This window comes from Metopolophium dirhodum, chromosome 2 (assembly GCF_019925205.1).
Source record: "Metopolophium dirhodum isolate CAU chromosome 2, ASM1992520v1, whole genome shotgun sequence".
Lineage (NCBI taxonomy): Eukaryota > Metazoa > Arthropoda > Insecta > Hemiptera > Aphididae > Metopolophium > Metopolophium dirhodum.
The window spans coordinates 9,712,324-9,734,942 of record NC_083561.1 but is presented as its reverse complement, the minus strand read 5'-3'; the positions used below and the strand labels follow the sequence as shown (position 1 = coordinate 9,734,942).

Here is a 22,619-nt window from a genome sequence, read left to right as displayed (position 1 = left end):
GTAAATCTAAAAATTTAAAAACTAAACTAAGATTTAAGAACAATTTTTAAAGAAATATCAAAAATCGATTACCACAATGACCTAGAAAAAAGGTCGATCAACTCAAATGTTTTTACAGAATTTAAATCCGATAATTTTGGGTTGACGTATTTTTGTCAGGCTTTTAGGTCTAGATTGATTAAAATTAGTTTCTCGTTGGAACAAAATATGTTATTTTATCAAATGCATTGTCTTGCGCATGCGCGTGCGAACCGCTAGTTGTCTCCCGGAAATTGTAATGAATTTCCCACCGTTGTTGAATAGGCGGGTAGTAGTGGTGGCACGTTGGACACTCACACAAATGTTTATTTATTGCTCACACAACAGCACTACGCGACTTCAACTTATAAACTAATTGCCTATCGTGGACTCCTTAGAAACAGAGCGCTTCCAGTCCCCTTAAAAGTGATTTTTGTTAAAAAAAAAAAAAAATTAAAAACTGAAAATTGATTTTAAACTTTGTATTGGTTATATAAGCGAATATACGAATTTATTATAATTAATATAATATCTACGTAGATGTTTCATAATTATTAATTTGTATGAATGTAATTTATTTTCAATGCATTTCAAAGATAAAATTATATGAATTACGGTTGCGCGGCATTGTAGATAGGCAACTAAGCGTACGCCTCTACTGAACGGTGTCGTTTTTTTTTTATAAAAATTGGAGAATTTAAAACAGCTCTAGTGTAAAATTTGGTAATTGTGACTATACCTCAACTATAGGTAAATCAAAAATGTAATAGATTTTTATAGTTTTTGTATCAGGAATAATTATTAATTTATTAACAATTATTAAATATTCATTTTAAATAAAAAAAAAAAACTGTACCAAGAAATTAAAAATCGGTTGATTGTATAACGTATAAATTCAATAGGTTAATTTTAGACTGTAAAAATTGTTATAGAATTTAATAATTGACCCCAGTATATTTAATAAGAAAATATATACCATAGTTTTAAAAATTTTAAGTAAGACTTTAAAGTAAGAACATTATCTGTGCTTAAGCTTCGGCAATTTTTCAATATTTTAATTTTCAACCTCTTTCATATCTTGCTTGAAAATTCAAGTATTGAAAACCACCGACGCAAGCACAGATAATGTTCTTACTTAAAAGTTGGATTATAAGTCAATTCACTCTAATATTAAAACTAACAGCAGACTATTGAAACTATTAAATGAAAATGTTCTATATCATACGTGTGACGTGTCTAAAACAGAGACAACAAATGCATGGGTATAATATAGATATAGTGTTCTTTTAAAGGACTTCTTAATAAAATTGTCACCACTATATAACTGCTAATAGTTGTCTACCTCAAGGAGCGATTTTGCAGGGGTGGAGACAGGGTGAACTTTGGTACCTTTATTTTTTCCTCGTTTTATTAAACTGCCATACAATAATAATGAACGTGCGATGACCGATGAATGAAAGTAAAAATATATTATTAAAACCATAATGAGTACAATAATATAATATAATATATTGTATAGAGACAATGTATATTCATTTTTTATAGATGTATTATAGATATATTATTGGACAGTTATATAATATATTAAACATTTATGCAACAAAAATTATTTCCAACTTTCAACTTTCCAATTTGTTTAATTCATATTAAATATATAACCTTTCAAGTTTCAACCACATAATATGCGTCATACATACATAAAATACATGTAATTACTATATGATGAAGAAAAAGTGGCCAGAAAACTTCGATCTAAAAAATGTCTCCCTTTGGGGAAATAGGTACATAAGATCATTAATATGTTTTGGCAGGTCTTAGATATGTACTTATTGAAAGGGATAAAGGGGATTGATTTCAATTCCAAATTTACATTTTGCATGAGATTAGGTATATTATACGGTAGCTTTGGTTCAAATTTCAAGTTTCTTTCACCATGGGGCACCAAAAAACGTTGCATTTTTTTTACCCCCATTATAAGGCATATCAATGTCAAAAAATTAGCCTGCTTAAAAATTGATACCTTTATATTATAAAATAAATGTATGTCACTGATTATTACAGGATGCCTTTCGGTACCTATTTGTTGATGAAAATGCAATAGACTATACTTTACAGTTTAGACGATCAGGAAAAATAATTGTAAAATTACACTCAACTTTTATTTTAAATACGAAAACAACTTATAAAGATCCTTGTATTAAATTGTTAAATCTTAGATATGAATATTAACATTTTTTAATTTTATTTCATTTTATTAAGCTACAAAATAATTTTATATTTTGACCTCTCAAAAGTACTAATTAGATTCAATTTAGTATCAGAAATCACTCTAAAAGTTGAAAATCAAACCTTTTTTCTACAACTCTTTGTGTATAGGTAGGCACTATCAAAAAAACACAAACATTGTAAAATCAATAAATTCAATTGCACCGCTTAGAATTTAAACCCAGATAACTAGCTCTGCTGTATAATAGATTTGAGTAGATCACTGTACCTAATGGATGTGTTAAATACTTAAATTTAAATTAAATGGAAAATTGTTATAGGTACCTATGTATATGAAAAAAACTTACGAGCGGAGACAATGTGTCAACTGGCGGCCTTTCATTATTTAGTATAGGTACTTCATAATAATTATTATAGGTACCTATGTATTTATAAATTATAATTTATATTACTAAGAGTACCTACCTAATTTATACCTTCATCATAATACGGAAGTACATAGTATACCGATTATTGACTTAATTTACTTGAAGTCCCTTTTAGAAGGATATGAACATGTTTGTGTTATAACTTATAAATCGTGTGCAATTTTATAAGACGGGCGTTATTCAAAATATCACGCAAAAATTATAGAATTTAATTATACCTATATACGGTATTACAGTAACACAATATAGCGTAGCTACTACATATATGCAAATGAACCACAGACTAAGTACAAAAAATGAAAACAATAATATTACAGACGTTCATTAAATAGTAAAATACGATTTTAAATTAGGTTTTAGTTGAAGTAGCGTTACTTGACAGTTGGCGCCCTGTTTATTTTATTTGTTAAGCCGCAGTTATTTTAAACATATTATTAATAATGTATTTTCTATTATATAGAATGTAAATATTCAATTTCAAAATGAAAAAAAATAATTGATTTTTTTAATAAATTCTCAAAAACTCTAAATATGCAAGCTTGATAATTGAGTACAAGGTTCCTCATATCCAAGTTGTTCTTAGGGCAATATTCAAAAATATAGAAAATACATGGTCACAATTTTGAGTTTTTACAACATTCTTCAAAATTACTAACATTTGGAAATTATACTGAAAAATATAGGTAATAAAAAGAATTATGTAAATTATATGTATGCTAAAATATATCTATAAACTATAAAATCAATTTTTCCTCACTAAATTGAGTAAGTAACTAATAAGCATTTAAAATATCATCAATGCAATTTGTACTGTTTGTAATAGTAAAGGTCAGTGAACACTGAACAGTAACTACTAACTATATAGTATAGAATATGGGATAGAGTAATCACTAATAATAAGTGACAATAATAAATAATATAATTATAGTATATTGTATATAAATACAAAATACATAAATATCCAATACTTTCTCAGTACCTACTCTTGCAGTCTCGCGCCACCACTGTAATATTTTTTAAGTGTTGAATTTATCTTATTATTTCTAGCATCTAAATTGACAAAATGAAACATCAATATTAGATCAAATTAACCATACAGAAGACAATTACATACATAATACAATATAGCATATACTAAGTTGATACAATTTTACATGGCAGAATTTTACAAGATAAAAAATAATAATTAGATAGTATGAAACTATGAATTCAACTGAAAGAATTATTAGACAATTCCCTTTAAAAAAATACAATTACTGTGCAGATTTAAAATACCATTTGTGTACATAGGTTTTGTTGTTCAGGTAATATGTTTATTTCTTTAATAAAATAATAATTTAATAATAAAAAAAAAATATATAATAATTTAATAATAAAAAAAAATATATAATAATAATAATAATTCACAACTTAAGTAACAGATACACAAACTTGTCACATAAAGTTGCAATAGGTGTACACGTGTTCAATAAATAAAAATTAATAAAGCATATTTTTTTTTATCAACTCAAGGTCTTTTAAGAATACATTGCATTGGTATATACTTAAAATATATTGTATAATAATACATATTTAGTGTATATTCTAATATCTACTTATTTATTTATTAAAAGGTAGGTGGTACAAAATACAAGAAAAACATTGATGTCACTCTTAACAATAATATAACCTTAATTTATACAAGTCTATAGCACAGAAAATACTATTTTGTTTATAACTAAAAACATATAAGGTAAAATAATATTTATGTTCTTTTTAAGTCTTATATTCTAATGAGAAGGAAGTTAGGTAGATTGGTTTTATCAATAGTGTGGACATTGTCTAGTTTGGAAATACGGGGCACACACACACTCACACATAATCAAACATAGACACATACTAACACATACAAACACCAATGTATAATATATTATTGTATTACACATCTAATTGTGACTTTGTGGGTGATACGTTTGTTGGGATTCTTCTAGCCAATGTGTTTTGTTCTGCCGTACCCCTTCAATCAATGGTTCAAGTTTCTCTGACAGATCAGCAATTGCCTGTCAATGAAGAATAAGGTTATACTTAATTAAAAATGTATCATAAATAAACAAATATCTATAATTTATTTATCTAATATCATCAAGACACTTACTTACTCTTTTTTATTAAATTCATCAACATTTTATGGATTTTTTAAATTTAGATATTGAAAATTGAAATACATAAGAAAAACCAATAGTTAAACTCACCTGATATATGGGTAAACAAATTGAGTCAATGAATCCAACTTGCATCATTGGTAGCTGATCTTCTTTTTCTCGATTCATTATGTCCTAAAACAACAAAATTACATTTTAAATATTGTGTGTGTAACAAATTACATTTTAAGTAAAATGTACGAATCAATTTTACTCACAATAGGCGTGATATTAAATTTTCTTCTTTCTATGTCACCTTGTTCAAAAAATTCATTAGTCACCAATTCAGCCACCTAAACATAACAAATAATTTACAATATTTTATAATGCATCACTAATACGCAGTGGCGCCGAAGTCCATGTTTATGTTATGTATGGTAGCTGCCATACATGTAAACATTTAGCTGGGGGCGGGTTCATAGGAGAATAAAATTATGAAAATTAATAGGAATAAAATCACAAATTATTAAGTAATATTGCCCATCGAGAGTAATAACAATATTAATATTGTATACATAATATTATAATATAATATAATATAAAAGGTTGCATTTTGTTTATATTTTTGTATTTTGTACTATCGTTGCAGCCGTTGCAGGTAATTAATTATTATTTTAATATTATTACATACGTATTAGTTGAAAAAAGAAGAGAAATCTGATTAAAAATAAAACAAAAGTGGAAGGCAAATTGCTTGTGAGACTGTTAAGTGGGTTTTTTAGGGTGGCGTGGGTGGTTGTCGGAGATCCTTGCCATACATTTAATTTTGTACTTCGGTGCCACTGCTAATACGTAGTAGGATAATCAATGGGTATGTCATAAGGTAAGTGTCATCAATAGGTAAGTGTATAACCATTGGTTATAAATACTAGTGTAGTAGTGTAGAACATACTCGTTTTTCAATCTCCCATGGTTTGGTTATGGCAGCCAAGTCACACACAGTCATTAACATGGCTCTAAACAGTTCTCTATCTTCTTCTCTGGTCCAGTCGTACATACCCGTACGGACTAGTTCTAGGAACTTCCCTCGTTTTCTATAAATAGTCAATTAAATATCGCATATTATTATCTGACAATTATAAGTGTATAGTACAATACACTATTTAAATTATACAATATTGAGATACGCACTTGATGTAAATTATATTGTTTCAAAAACTACATCAAATATCATGTTTTAAGTTAAAATATTAGTATAATAAATAATAATTATGCGTTTGTTAAATATAAATTTACCATGTTCAAACTAACAATTTTATTAAAATAATTTAATAACATCTAACCTGAAGTATACAGCTAAATCAGTGGCTAATATAGCATCTTCTAATACTTTTATAACGCGAGAATACGCATTTGGTGATAGATTACCTAAAATTTGATTACCCTAAAAAAATTAATTTTCATGTTAACAAAAAAACAATGAAAAAATATATAACTCAATCACATACTTGACTATTTAATATCATTAAACACTGGTCAAAATGATGATGTTCCATGGTGGAAGTTGAGTAAAGCTGTGCAAGTGGCGAGGAAACTCTAAAGTAAATAATAAAAATAAAAATAAAAATAAAAATAAAAATAAAATCATACAATATAATTAACGATAATCATAATATTATATACTATAGAGAAAAGAATATTTTATAGACGATATGGGGATCTTACTTTATTTGAAAGGAGTTGTTTGTCCCACGGTGGTCCAAATCATGGCAGAGACAAGCAATAATGAGGGCAAGACATTCCAAGTTACCAAAAACTTGCCACCAACGCGTTGCCTAGAACAAATATTTAATAAAATAATATAAAATACTTTATTTAAGTTTTAATAGTGTATATTACATACAGTAATAATAGAAAACATCATCTGAGCAACATTGAATGCATGCCTCCAATTGTGGTATGTTACTGATCGGTAGTTCTTTTTGACACTTAACAACCATCGACACAAGACCTGATAGTCAATATGAAAAGGTTCAACTAAATCCATATCCATAAACATACGTATGCTTGCCTGAAAATTAAAATAATTTTGAATGTTTATATTATCTACAGAGGAAATAATAATGGTATGTATACTAACTAGTAATGTGTCATCATCACTCATATAAATATCATCAAAAGAAAAATCATACAAATTGTATGTAACAGCCGATGGCACTTGCAAAGCCTAAAAAAAAACAATATTAAAACTCTCAGAATAAATTTTTATTGGATAAAATAGATTGATTTACCCTCAATTTTTGTGCGTCTTCCAGTGAAGCTGAAGCATGGTAACTAAGCACATCCAACGTAACATTTTGTTTTGCATTGGCAATAATGGCTTTCTCGAACCTACAAATTAAACTACCGAGTAACAAACGTAAAATCCTAATCATGGGCATAATAACATTATGCCAAGTGCATTTGGACTAGTGCACTTTTACTTACTTACATGTGTGTGTTATGTATTCCCATGCCACAGAATATGGCAAACGCTTCCACAAAGTTCTCATCGTTTTTGGTAAATAAGAGATCATCAAACTTGTTGACTAACTGCAACACAAACAATTTGGTGCTTAGTATAAATTGTTTATAAGCCACTATCAACACATAAGACATACAAAAGTACAAATTTAGATACTTTTTAATAACATAAATGAAAAAATGAACCTAGAATTAAGTTTTTTGAAAAATGTATATCGAGTTTCGATTAAAGCTTAATAATAACTACTTATACTATTATACCTATAGTAACTTTGTACTAAAATACAATTTTAATAACCTGGTCGGGCAAAAAAAAAAAGTTAGTGCCTATATTATACAATCACAAATAATTGTATAATTTAATTTAACATAAATAGTCCAGGCAAATTAAAAAAATTGCAGGAAAGCTGAATTTTGGTATACATTTTTATTGAAGGGTGCTTAGTAACATACTAAAAGTCCCCTAAGATTTGATGACCGTTACCTCCTCTAGAGCGTGCTTTGTGTAAGAAAAATCATTTTTTTTTTCAAATAATTCGGTTATTTTTAAGATTATAAAAAAAATACCTATATACTATATTATAGAAGAGGTAAAAAAATGTACTTACAATATATTTTGTGGGAGCAATATTTACCTTGATAATTGCACATGGAATATCATAGAATTAGTTACTTCTGACTTAAATGACATCCGGAATTGTGACTAACACAGTTTTTTCTTATATTATATTTTTATAAATGAACAATTTATTGTTTTATAATTATCATGACATTGATTTGAATGATAATGTTCATAATTTGTAGTTATTATCTAAAAATAAAATAACTATTACATATAGAGGGAGGTATATAATAATAAAAATTAATATTGATTAATACTGGACACTGGTATAAAACTGTACTTAAACTACAGAAATACCCAAGACTCTGACATACTTCATTGACTGCACTCATATTTTGTGTCCATATCATAAGTAAATTGTCACTTATGCTAAGTCCGTGAGTCCGTGATGTCCGTGCACACCTGAGCTTTTCATCAATCGCATAAGTGTCTGTTCTATAGTCATATCAGACCAAAACTTATCAGTTTGTTTAATGGTAAAATATCCTTCACTAGTGAAGTTTGAAAATTCTTCAGTTTCCATTTTTAATTCTAACTTCTACACCTCTTGTAAATACATATGTGAAGCTTTAGCATAAGGAAAATGTCCCCTAGCATGAAAATATGGAATCATCATTTAAACACACTGTAAATAAAGATTCCAATCCCCTATTTGTTAAACTATTACAAAATGTTTCACTAGAGTTACCATATTAAAATATTGAACCCATAGTTTTGAGGTTGGACTTCTTTTTTCAAGGTTTTATAGGTACTCATTAAAGCAAGCGTATAAAATTGTCATGTCTTCAACAGTTTTCCCATATTTTGGGGGATAATATTGAAAATTATTTCAATTATTTTCAATATTATGGCAATCTTCCATATTTAAATTGAGTTCTTTGAAAATAAGTTCACCCAGTACTAATTGAACTAATACATGTCCCCTAAAACTTCTCGAATATGCATGATCTGTTAACATTTTATCAACAGAAATAGGAGCATAAGTTGTGCTGAGTAAATCTTTTAGTCCACTTCCAGCCAGTAAAAAACCAACGCATCCAAGAAAAGACATAAGCGAACAGTAAATGTTTGTATTTTGTTCACAAATTGCCACTATATCACGCGCTTTAATACAAAGTGGTTGATCGAATGTAACAAAACACGATATTTGGTTAAACTCTGAAATATTTTTTGATGCCAAGTCCAAAACAGAGTATATAGTATTGTAATTACAAGGTAATTGGTTAACAAATGGTAAAAATAATGCTTGAGATTTTTCATAAGGTAAGTTTTGTGATATTCTAGTATGAAACCACTCCAATTAGGAATATTAATTAATTTAAAGAATAATAGGTATTTCGCTGATAGTCATGATAATAGGATATACAAAATATATACTATTTATAATCAATAGAAACACAAATCAGTCAAAATTGATATAAGTGCATTTAAAATAATAAGATAATAGTTATAAAGTAATAAATTCAAAATTAATATAAATTGAATAGATTAAATAAAATTAATATACCTAATACAAAGAAAAAAACTGTGTTAGTCACAATTCCGGACGTCATTTAAGTCAGAAGTAACCAATTCTATGATATTTCATGTGCGATTATCAAGGTAAATATTGCTCCCACAAAATATATTGTAAGTACATTTTTTATAGGTAATTACCTCTTCTATAATATAGTATATAGGTATTTTTTTTATAATCTTAAAAATAACCGAGTTATTTGAAAAAAAAACTGATTTTTCTTGCACAAAGCGCGCTCTAGTGGAGGTAGCGGTCATCAAAACTTAGGGGACTTTTAGTATGTTACTAAGTACCCTTCAATAAAAGTGTATAGACAAAATTCAGCTTTCCTGCTTTTTTTTCCGCTATTTGTCGAAATTGAGTCTAATTTGCCTGGACTAAAATAACATTGTTTATTTACTTGTATCACTCCGATGATTTGACCGGACGAATTCTTGATCGGCATGCACAGCACGGTGGAGTGTTTGAAACCAGCGTCTTCGTCCACCGACTGATCGAAACGGCTGTCGTCGTAAGCGTTGACAATGTTTACAGTCTGAAAACGATTGAGGTTCGCGATGAGTGGACAGTTTGGTTATAGATTATAATATTGTACGACCGTGGCCGTGGCTCGGTTTTATATTGGACTTTATAGTATTAGATTATTTACGTTTTATTTGTATCATAATAATATTAGTGACGATTTTTTTGCATCTTCGGCAGGATAACACTAATATATTAATATTATAATATAGTATACGGTTTCACGATTGCACAAAGTCCGATATGGGATAGGGGATATTATACAGACGTTATTACGTTAACGTCGTTCACGAGTTTGAAGAAAGCAGCTTTACGATAATACGATTGTGTCGCATTATATGTAAACATTGAAGTAATGTCGATTATTTATTTTTTTTTATTCTTTTTGTTGTTAGACAATCAGAGGAGGACGTTTCGATTTAAAAATAAATCGAAAAAGAAACTAATCATCACTGTAGTCCGGTATAACAGTCGATAATAATAGAAAAACACTCTAAAAAAAATAATATTATTCAAATTTATTTTGTTTATCAGCATAATACGGGATATACGGTCTTAATAGGGAGTAAACAAATAAATACATATTTTAAACGTGTAACATCTTAACAGGGTAATTTATCGTGACATAACCAGTTTATTTTTATTCTTTAGATGAACAAATAAAATAAAAATCGTATTTAATGTTTATATTTTATTTGGAGATAAAAACACGAAGAAACTTAAAATATAATATTATTTTATAGGAGGTTTATTATTATAAATGCATTAATTAACGTTTTAAGTGCATTAAATTCCTAGCCCTAGGCTTATTATTCACACAATTTCAGTATGAGTATGTGTATGTTTGTTACGCTTACCTCTCCGGTAGTGGCCACGTAACCGGTTATACCGATGTTGACGGGAAATCTGCTTTCGAAAGGGCTAAAAAATGACGGCACTGTTAATAGTTACCTAGGTCATAAAAAGGAGGCTAGGAATAAATCGTTTAATCTCTTACTAGTGTTGAGAATTTTTTATTTTCTCCTTCTCCGCAAAGAAGGAGAAATAGAAGGAGACTTTACCTAGTCCTCTCGTTGTCCTTTCCCTGTAAGTCGTTCGCTTCCAAGTCGAACACTCGCGAAAAGCTAGCTTTGGACGCCTCATGCAACAGTAATACCTGTTGAATACAATATTACTTATTAAGATTATATTCCTATATTAAAAACCAAATGATTTTCATTGGTTGATCATTTTATATCAGACTATCGGAGCCGCGCCAATAACCATCTTGTGTATTAATTGTATAAATTTTGTATGCAAATTTAAACGTGAAAATATAATATACACTTTCTGATTTATTTTAAGTTATCTTATATGTTGGTTAAAAACTATATCGTAACCACTTATTTTGAACAAAAACTACCTGAACGATTGATGAAATTAGAATTTTAAGAAAATCTAGTATATTAAAAAAATATTTCACTTAGTACACAATTTCATGAAAAAATAACCAAAATAGGCTATGATTTATGTATTTTAAAAACATATGTATTTTCAGTGTCAAAAAAATCAACAAAATTCACGAACTATAAAAATAATCTTTAAAATTATCGATTAAGTTGTAAGAAAAAGTATGGCACGTCGGGGAAATGTCCTTCTTTATACCCCCTGAAAGATGACACGACTCTGATTTACCATGTATAATATTATCATCTGGTATTAACATTTATAATCAATGGTATTAAGTATTAACATGGTATTAACATTTACAAGTACCTGGACCCTTTGACATTGTATAAGCGATTGAGTATGTGTGAGGATTCTAAAAACCATGTGTTCTATTGTGCTCTGTTCTTCGAATATCATACGCGCAAGATCCAGTAGTACCTGATTAACAAACATAATAATAATTCATAAGCTCATTATGAGTATAATAATGTATATCAAACATATTATCAAATCAAGGTGACCTATATATTATGATAATTTGACCTGATTAAATTACACACCTGATTCCTTTTCACTTCTAGCTGGCTTTTTTCATAAAGCTGTGCGTTTCTGAGACCGATGCCACAGAATTGCAAGTAGTCTGAGAAAACTTTCTCGTCGTTTTGAGTGAAGCACGGTGCATTTTTTTTATTAATTACCTGAAAAGTATCAAAGAACACGATTAGTACCACGCAATATAATGGTTAAACGATGAATGTCTTTCAAAGCTCACTTGTGCTACACCCATTACTTCACCATTGAAGTCTTTGATCGGCATGCACAGTAAACTGTGCGTTTTATAACCAGTACGGGCATCGATATCGTGGTTAAAACGTGTATCCTGAAAACAACAATAGGCTTTATTTAAAAAATTAAAAATGTATTATTATTGTGATATAGAAGCCTTGAAAACACCGCAATCTCAAGAAGACACTACACCTTGACCCAACATCGATCGGGGTATCACCGCATAGAGTTTATCAATGGAAAAGTATTATTATTATTTTTTTTTTTTTTGACAATTTATAAGTAATCAGCATACAGAAAGATCTAAAACAGTGCTAGCCACTAGGCTATTGCAGTACATATATATATGATTATCAAAACATACTTTGTAAAGAAACTGACAACTAACAAAAAATATAAGATTTAAAGGCTACATGAAATACGATTAAATTTGATTCATCTTCTAATCTATACCATTTTTTTTATTATTATTAAATTAGCATTAATCTTGCAATAATAAGTAGACGTATTATACTGGTTAGGTATGTTTACGACTTATATTATAATAAATGTGATGATTGTTGTCTTGGAAATCGTATAACTATTGTGTTCGTAGATTTCAGTTTCCCGAATATCTAAATATTTAAATAAGGCAGTTATTTTTATGTTCAGAATGACAAGAAGATTTGTATTGCTTTAGTTTTAAGAAAAAACAGCTATTGAGCTATTTTAGTTTAAATATAGAATAGGGGCATTTGTTTGTAAAACCGGTTCTTCTAGTTAAAAATGTACGAGAGGTTAAAAACTGATCACTGATAAAAATTACATAACTACTATTAACACTAACGGGGTAATAACTTGGTATTCAGTTTTTTTTTTGACAATAATTTGTGTAACATCCGTTTGCACGATGTATCTATTTGTAAAAAAATAACAGGTTGGATGGATAAAAATTAAAAACATTGTGTATCATTAAGTCATCGGAACGACTAAAAGATATTAAGAAGCATGAAATCTTCGTCGAAACATTTAATGATGGACACTGTGTGAATTATGAAATAACATTCCAATATTATTGATACCTCAAACTGAACTACTGTAAAGTGTAAACCTAAAGCAATCATATTCTTACGTCTTACATAATAATATAGTAATGTAGTAAATTATATTTTAGATTGGTATTAAGCTTAAATTTAAATTTAGGGTCAAAATAAAATGTATAATTTTGTTCTAACAGCTGTTAATTGAGCGAAAAACAATAAGTCAAAACGTTTGTGGGACGTTTATTAACCCTCAAAAACTCGGCACACCCGTTTGCGAACCTATACCTATATGGTCATTGTCTGCTACTACAATAAGGTAGGTTACCTTATAATATGATCTATGTTTTTATTTATTATCAACTCTAGAAGGTGCCTTTAAAAATGATTTTTTTATGTTATATAATTAATGTATTAACATTTTGATGAATTTCTCTGACTTTCTCAGCTATTATATTTAGCATATTGGCTAAACAAGTTGTGTGTATAATGTTAGGATACAACACCTTCAAAACATCTCCAGTTTTCACCATAAAGGATGCATAATTTGACAGCATCAAAAGTACTTTTTCATCACGACCACCTAATAGCCGTAATGTTTGTAGACTGTTATTTATGAATCGTGATACTGTAGAATGATTTTCTTGTCGAGGTCTTTGCATTAAATAAGATATGGTTGTGTAGGCATATCGTTTTTAAGACTAATAGGTTTGCAATATACCGTCCCTTTAAATCAGTGGTTTCATCTACAATAAACTATATATTTGAATCTCCAATAAGACTTCTTATTGAATCCAGAGTTTTATCAAACAACGGCCCAAGATAATTTTTACGGAAAGTACTATCGTCCGGTATGTGGTTTGCTGTACATTTTTCAAAAAAAGTTTTAAACTGAGGAACTTGTAATTTATTCCATGGGATGTTGGCCGATATTAAAGATGCACAAAATTCCACATTGAAAATATTTGAATTTTTAGATTTAGCTTCCAATACAAACAGTTGCTTTTTATTATCTGTCTTACGTTTAAAAGCATTGCTGTGTAATGTTGTGTTAATATGCTGTACTATTTGAAATTTCTTTATGCAAGTTATCATTTTGTTACATACCTGGCAATACACCACACAATCGCTATCCACTGTTAAAACAATATATTTTTTGTTATGTGGTTCTATCCATTGTTTCAAAATGTTTTTATATAATTCACTGGTTTTTTTAATTTGTCCATTTTAAAAATGACACGTAAATATGTAAGTAATTACAAAACTTAACTAAAGTGAAAAACTAAATTTGGATATTTTAATTTTTGATAAACGTATATGTTGATCTTATCGGTAAGAAAACAACTGCCAGCATTGCAGTTAGCCACCATGTTTAGGGAACGTGCCGGCAACTTCAGAGAACGTCGCACCCGCATGTGTTGTCTCCATCTTACACACGTACGACATGGGACATTTTCGTTCGCTAGTTTCCATAAGGTGCTGCCAGTTTTTATATTAGAGTTATAAAATGTTTAGGTAACAACATTATCTGTGTTCTCTCGTCGATTTTTTAATTATTAAGTAAGTTATGAGCATTTTCATACATTAATATTTTACATACTAATAACTCACTTAAAAATTAAAATATCGTAAAAAACCAATATTAATGTATGAAAATGCTCATAACTTACTTAATAATCTAAAAAATCCGACGAGAGAACACAGATAATGTTGTTACATAAAATTTAATAGTCAATAGTCATTCACTCTAAAATCAAAATGAGCAAGCGCCCTTATTGAAACCTAGCGAACGAAAATTGTCATGTCGTACGTGTGTAAGAGGACAACACATGCGGGTGCGATTTCCTCTTAATATGATAAAGCGATATAATTAGAGACCAGATTTGTGTGTTTTTACATATCTTTACTGAGAGTATCTAGCTCCAATTGGGTAAGCTTTCTCGACGATTCATTTACCTATGAACTGATATACAAAATTTTTTAGCGCATAAAAAAGAATATTTTAAGGTTAAAGAATATTATGTGTAAAAAACATGTTTTAGGAATATATTGCCATATTGGGTTCAAATTTGAATATTTTATAAAAATCTAATAGATAGTAAAAACATTTTTATTTTTATTATTTAAAACTTATTATTATTTTTTTTTGAGTTCATAAGGCTGAATTTTTTAAGTTTGAGTTATTTTAATACTTAATATTATTCTGTTGTTGAACTCTATGCAATTATTTTTTATTTTTTATTTTAGTATTATTATTTTTTGAATTCAATAGTTTGTGTTACAACAGTTAAATATATAGGTACACTAGTATGGCAGTATATCACCATATTATAGATTAAATATAACTGTTACTTTTATTTGTATTTTCAGTGTTTGATACATTTTTATGAAAAAGAATATTTTTGCATATAAAAGATTATTTTGATGAAATTATAGAGCATAGAAGCATCTTATTTTCAAGATTTTAAGCGCATATAAATCCGGTCTCTAGCTATAACACTGCAAGATTTATAGATAAACCTTGATAACACTGCGTGTTTTTTTTTATCAAAATTGTAAATGTTCAAAAAATTTTTTTCTGGGTACCGTAATATTAAAATTAAAAATAAATACAAATTTTTTTTCACAATTTACGAAATATTCCAAAATATGCTAAATGGGTTAAATTTCTCTAACCCATGAAATATTCTCAAATATGAAAAAAAAACTTTTTTCTACGCATTCAGAATTGAACGAATCATCCACATTTTTTACTTTCATAAGACTGCATAGACCCAGCAACGATATGTAAAAACCTATAAATCCGGTCTTTAATTATCATGTACCTACATTATGTTAAGTATAAAATGTCGGTAATTTACCTTGTACGCGTCTGGTATGTTGACTGGCTCGCCACTTTCAGCCACGTATCCGACAATGCCCGTGCCCCACGGTATGTGTATTTCTTTTTTCTTTTCCATCTCCTGCAACGTGGACCGCGAGCACACGTCAAAAAGCTTGGACACCAAACACTTGGACTGGCAGCCATGGAAGTGGTGTGGGGTAGCCGCGTTCATCGGAGCCTGCAGCGAACCTACGTTGGTGGACCCTATCGGTGACCCAACGGTCAGGCCACCGACGGACGCTTCTTCAACTGGCGCCGCCACTTGCGGGGCCGGCGCGTTGCATAACGCAATAGGAACACGTTCGTTGCACAACGATGATGACGACGGAGACGACAACTGACAGTGCAGGTTGTTGTTGTTGTTGTTGTTGTTGCTGCTGTTATGGTGGTGATGATGGTGATAGAGGTGGTGGCTGCTGTTCGGGGGGATATGGTGCAGATGGTTCTGTTGGGGATGAAGGACGGCGGGGCGATCTTCTGGGTGGAGCGGTTCGTCATTCACGGCCACGGTGGATGCAGTGGTGGCAGATATAGTAGAAGACGTGGTGGAGGCGATTGAGGTGGCAGTTTCGGTTGTGGTGGCGGAATGGTCGTCTTTGCTCAAGCAGCCGACGGTTATGCTAGCGTGCGGTCTACGCGGGCTGCAAACGCGCTTCGCGGGCCGGTGGTGGTGATCGTGTTGGCACGCCGACAGGCCACCGCCCTGGACCAGGAACAGCGAACCACGGTCGGCGTTCAACAGTGTGCTGACGTTCTGCAGGATCTTGTGGCACAACGACCGCACGTCCAATTCATTGCATATGTCTTTCACCTGTAGAACACAATGATAACTGTAGAATATGAAGTTATGGTAATAATTTATCGAACCGATCGAATTCGATAGCTGCAACAATATACGTTGCGAGCTAGTGTTTTACTGAGATGATTCCTGACTGCATTTATTGGTAGAAAATGGTAGTATATTAAACATCGAGTTAAAATATTACATTTTATGCTCAAAAAGAGACTAAAAAGTACTATAATCATTATATCCATAGCCCATAAGCGCCCGCAGAAATTTCTCTATGGGGGAAAGTTTGTTTATAGATATAATAATTAATAATACTTAAAATAAAATAATATATTTTTAACTTGGCTTAGTAGGATTTTTGATAATGGTGACTTTTTTTCCGAAAAGCCAAGGGGGAAATGCCCAAGCTTCCCCCCTCCTCCAATCACTTATGATTATATTATATACATTAATAGGTATCATGATTTACAAAAAATGGCCTTATAAAAACCAATAGAATCCCTTGGCTGCAGTATTAACTATAGGTAACAGTCAAAAATTTCATATTATTTTTATAATGTTCTTATTTATCTTTGATTGATCGAACATAATTTATTTAAGACACGATTTAGATTTTATGATATCACCCACTATTAATTGCCTATTTACTCAACGCTATAATTGTCAACGGCTGTGCAATTCATTTCGAAACATGACGTCGTCTCAAATAATATTATAATATTATACAAATAATTAATGTTTATTGTCATTTTATACTTGGAGTGTTTTAAATCGTTAGCACGTATTTTATAGGATTAAAAGTATCTCATTATTTTATAACTAGAATCCTTAATTACTCGTATTTTTATTATAACTAATATATAATATTTCTGGCCAAATAAAAATATCAAAACGGCCACAGATGAACGACGGCGGCGAAGTATATTATTGCGTACGTGGGTAACACAGACACAGACGAAAAGGAATACCCTGTACAAGTTAATTACCATTTTATGTACGCGTGCATACATCGCAGTTCATTAGAATGCAGATCGTGTTGCGTTCCCGCAAACACCAATTGATTTGTATAAATTCCAATAGCAGCGAGGCATTAATGAGCCCGCTTGTCTAAGGTTTAAATATGTCCAATTAATGGCTGTTTGTATTTGTACGTATTATGTATAATATTATATTATGATATTTGTGTTCTCGGTGATGCAGGCGGCAGCGACAAGATGGTTTCTCGGTACGACACTATTTTGTAGTTTCACGTAAAATCGGTTATATTGTTTGTGATTTTTCGTCACTGCAGACCAGTGGCGTATTTTCGGGGGGAGGTCTTATGTGGATCATACCCCCCCCCCCCTACGGAGGCAGTTAAATATCTATACCTAAATAGTATCATACACATTATAGAGATTCTCAAACTGCTTTGATTCGCACTCCCGTCAATAATTTAGATCAAACAAGTCAAACCTATAAAATTTAAAAATTCTTCTAAACGTATCATATCAAAGAGCGTGTAAAGTATTATAATATTCAAGCCTCGCAAAGTTCAAGACTCATCGCGTCTTAGCACGATTGTCGAAATACACAGTTTGTTACACAGTTAGAAGTTGTTTTATAGCATACAAGACTTCTTGCATTTGAGTAATAATATAATATATTTTAATAGTTGTAACTAGTAAAAACCAACATTTTAGGTGAGATGAAATTTTTTTTTGTAAATTGGCATATAGTTACTTACTATACTTATCTCAAATTTTCATTGAATTGCATAGGTATCTCATATATACGTTATAGAAAAAAGCATATTTAACAAAATTATAATCATAATTTTAAATATTTCACGATGTATTACGAAAATATTATACCTATTTATTTTATAAAATGTAAGCATTTTTGCATGTATAATGATTTAATAAAAATCATATCGAAGTATGGTTATTATCTATTGATTATAACCTCTAATATATGTATATATATTATAATACTATACAATAATACGTCTATACATAATAGTATAATACATATACTACCTATGCCGTACGTGAGTTTATTATTGTGCAGGGTTTTGAAATTGGAAATAATGATTAAAAACTTAATGTCATCTAAATTATTATACGATGGAATAAATTTCCGTTACAGTTAGTTATAGTGTAGAATGCATCGCGTTTTATTTGCTGTAAATATAAAATATTTAAAAAAAATACAAATCAACATTTTTTTTAGCATATTTTAAGAATTTTTAGCACAATAAATCCCAAACCCTATATAATATGTATATTATCGGCACGGGGGGTGGGGTGTCAATGTATTGTCTTACCAACTCGAAGATGAGCTGCTTTTCGTCTAGTTGTCGGAGCTCGTGTCTGGACCGTCTCCGGGACACCGGTGCTGTGGTCGTCTCGTCCGGGTGTTCGTAAGACGCGAGGAATGTGGGTGTGCCGTCCACAGTGGTCACCATGGGCTTGAGGCCGCCCCGTTCGAATTCGTGTGCCGATATCTTACGCACCGGTGTGGTGGTGCCACTATTGCCACCACCTCCACCACTGCAACCTGACGTACCTACGGATTGCTGTCGTTCGATGCCCGTCGGCGTCATTGTCGCGTTTCCGCCACTATTTCCTCCGCCACTTCCGCAGCCACCACCTCCGCCGCCACTAGCACCGCAGCTGCTGGCTGAAGCATGTGAAACGAGCCAGGCGTCTACGATGTTTCTGGTAGCTTTTCTGAATACACCATGATAAAACCAATTATGGTCAAAATTAACTACTCATAAGTCATAAAATATAGCCTAACCTATGGATATAATAGGGTACATGGATGGGCGATTAAGCATCTACTGCTGTTAGTGGACCGTATTTTATTACCTACATTTATATCGAGGGCTTGTGAATCTAAAATTGAATAAAAGTTATATACTTATAGTATATTATAATTTATTATACATAATGTTTAAGTTGGCTTTAGGTTGAGTTGGTTAAGTGCAGGCCAATACGTTGACTATATATATAAAGTAACTACCAAGCAAAATATTTAAGGTCTAATGAGCAGTAAATTGTAAGTAGTAATTTAATAACAGTAATAAAACATAATGTAACTGTCAAAAAAATTGCAATGGCATCAAACAAATTCTGTTGAAACTATGTACTTATATTTCACGTGTAAAAAAATGGTGAGGTAATGCACTGGATTACTGAAAAATGTACTCAAAGATGCTTTCTAATAGCGAATCTCGAATAAAGCAATGGGATAAATATTTCTCTTTTTTAATATCTTCCAAACATGATGCAACTGTGTACAGCAGTAGATACTAGATACATAAGACAGATGAGATTGACATTCAAAGGACCAGCAAAACAGGTGATAACTTAACGATCGTCATAAACCAAGTAGCTGGTAGAAGTCTTGCAGCAGGGACGTTGGGATCCTATGGGTCATTAAACCACCGAGTTTTTTCAGCATTGCAATTTACAACGGTTGTCATTATAATAGACAACTTTTACTGTACATAAGTACTATACGAAATGGATTTTGCTATAACAGTCGCCTTACGCGGTATTATTAAGGTAAAAAAACATACGTTTTCTAAAAAGAGGTTTCATATTATAATATTTTTTTATTCAAACGCCAGTTTGTTTGATCGGTGATGGATGTTAAATGGCGTACAACATGGTCTAATAATTTCTCGTACACTTAGTACTAAAATTGGTATCCATATAAGCATTACAAAATCGATTGTATACCTGAGAAAATAATCGTAAGCGAAGTCCCTGTGCTCGTCGAGCCACGCTTCGATTTTCGCATATTCCGGGTCATAGTGCTGGCTCCTGGCCGACGGACTTTGCGGTCCCGGCGACGGCAGGGTAGTGATCCGAAGCAGTTCTCCACCACCACTACGGGGCTCTACAGTCATTCGCAGGTCCTCCCCACCACTTCCTCTGGTTTGCAACACTGTAACGAAAGGACACAACAACGTAGGTATAATATACGAATGATGTACACGTAAATTTCTTATGCCGAGAAGTGGCGATATCAGAACTGTATATTTCGGGCACGGTATTTGTATCTGTATAATATAATATATAATCACATTAAGCACAGTACACGTGTTATAGGTAGGTGCGTTTATAATTTATATGGGTAAAAATATTAATGGACGTCTTATATTATAACGACGGTGATTATGGTTCAACCGATGCCAAAATGCCAAATACCATACAATTAATATAATATTAACTTCTACGATTTTTTTAACACTAATATATACCTACCAACTACTTTATTAAATATATTTTACAACTAAGCGAGTATGTTATATTCTCAAACCAATGTCATCGTAATAACAAACACAGCTACACAGGACACACTCGCACCATCACACGTAAAATGTTTGAATAAATTGTATCCATACAAAGATCGTGTATTAAGTATATATACTAATAAAACCACTCGTAACATATAAAAATCCATATACATAATATTAAATAAAACATACACCAGTTTGAGTTCTGAGCATAGTGCAGCGGTGAAAACAAAATTTAATAGCAAGCCGGTAAAATAAGGTATGCGCGAAAAAAAAACATTATATACGATGATTAATAACCTTCGATCAGAATCCACATAAATTATACATATACGTATACGTATAAAATATGTACCATCGTCTGATCAGGACCGAATTAATTTGTGTGCAGCAGCCCGACAGACATAGATATTTATTTATTATCATTTGTGTCATTAAAATATTGTTTTCTTTATCAATACCCTCGTGATTAAAGTGTACCGCCGGTGTGTATAATACCGCATTGATGTTCGCATACCTACCTATATAATAATATACACATTTTCCAATAATTATGCAAAACCAATACAAAGCACGATTATTTTATACATCTACAAATGAGAGACTGGGGGAGAGAGAGAGAGAAAGATAGAGAATATTATAATATATGTAGCGGTCGACTGATTCTCAATTTCACTGATTTCCATCGAGTCGATTCGTTATAAAAAGTTGTGACAGGCGACAGCCATATTATGAGTGTAAGGAGTATTTGTGGAAACATCATAAAAAGTGTGTAATTATAACGCTATGCTTACAAATAATAACAGGTTATAATAATGACTTTCGGTGATTGTCGGTGCGAACAACAAAATTCAGTCGAAAAAGCCAACCACAGACGTACACGTCGCCGTCGCATAGGCCATGCAATATTATATAAATGAGACACATCTTAAATAATTGTAAATGATATTAATAATTTTTTTTTTTTTGAAACGTGTTCAGGTACCTGCATCCTCGTTGTTGTTGTTGGCGTTTTTGTTGTTGTTGTTGTGGCGATATTTGGTTCGACGGTACCGATGGTGACCCATACCAAAAGTTTGGCCCATTGAACAATGCACCATCACGCGGTGTGCTTATTGCTGCACCGCCATTAAATTTCGACCGTTCCACAGGACGTTACAAGGTGACCTTGTCATTGTTGTACGCGTATATTGTCAGCGAGTTAAAGCCAGACGCCACGTCCTCTGCACACGCAATGGCACAACATAATGTAAGAGGGTTTTGTTATTTCTTTAAAAAAAAACCAACACTCGGGTCATAACTAACAGAATGCCAGCTCGGAAAATAAACGTAAATTATAATATTATAATGACGAGTTCAAAAATAAAAAGCTAAATGTCACCAAGTCTCCACCCATTTATGCAATTTGTACATTAACAAACCATTCATAACAAAATCAGACAAATTCAT

The 22,619-nt window shown here is 31.1% G+C and overlaps 1 protein-coding gene across 3 annotated transcripts in view; it reads right to left on the bottom strand.

Annotated features, from left to right (window-relative positions):
• Window positions 1–3,582: 3,582 nt before the first annotated feature.
• LOC132937953 (dual 3',5'-cyclic-AMP and -GMP phosphodiesterase 11-like) overlaps window positions 3,583–22,619 on the bottom strand; it is an 89,551-nt gene continuing 70,514 nt past the window's right edge. For 2 of the 3 annotated variants that reach the window (XM_061004590.1, XM_061004592.1), the window contains 20 exons: window positions 20,611–20,818; window positions 19,188–19,593; window positions 16,070–16,903; window positions 12,176–12,283; window positions 11,964–12,101; window positions 11,731–11,841; window positions 11,037–11,131; window positions 10,833–10,896; window positions 9,854–9,988; window positions 7,284–7,384; window positions 7,084–7,183; window positions 6,933–7,019; window positions 6,696–6,863; window positions 6,518–6,627; window positions 6,301–6,388; window positions 6,136–6,236; window positions 5,745–5,886; window positions 5,071–5,145; window positions 4,904–4,987; window positions 3,583–4,711 (listed from right to left, as the gene is read on the bottom strand). In XM_061004590.1, the coding sequence (XP_060860573.1) occupies window positions 4,598–4,711; window positions 4,904–4,987; window positions 5,071–5,145; window positions 5,745–5,886; window positions 6,136–6,236; window positions 6,301–6,388; window positions 6,518–6,627; window positions 6,696–6,863; window positions 6,933–7,019; window positions 7,084–7,183; window positions 7,284–7,384; window positions 9,854–9,988; window positions 10,833–10,896; window positions 11,037–11,131; window positions 11,731–11,841; window positions 11,964–12,101; window positions 12,176–12,283; window positions 16,070–16,903; window positions 19,188–19,593; window positions 20,611–20,818 (3,269 nt within the window). In that variant the 3' untranslated portion in view covers window positions 3,583–4,597. Of the gene's footprint in view, window positions 4,712–4,903; window positions 4,988–5,070; window positions 5,146–5,744; window positions 5,887–6,135; window positions 6,237–6,300; window positions 6,389–6,517; window positions 6,628–6,695; window positions 6,864–6,932; window positions 7,020–7,083; window positions 7,184–7,283; window positions 7,385–9,853; window positions 9,989–10,832; window positions 10,897–11,036; window positions 11,132–11,730; window positions 11,842–11,963; window positions 12,102–12,175; window positions 12,284–16,069; window positions 16,904–19,187; window positions 19,594–20,610; window positions 20,819–22,155; window positions 22,394–22,619 lie in introns of all 3 variants that reach the window. The other variant, XM_061004591.1, reaches the window with a different exon arrangement.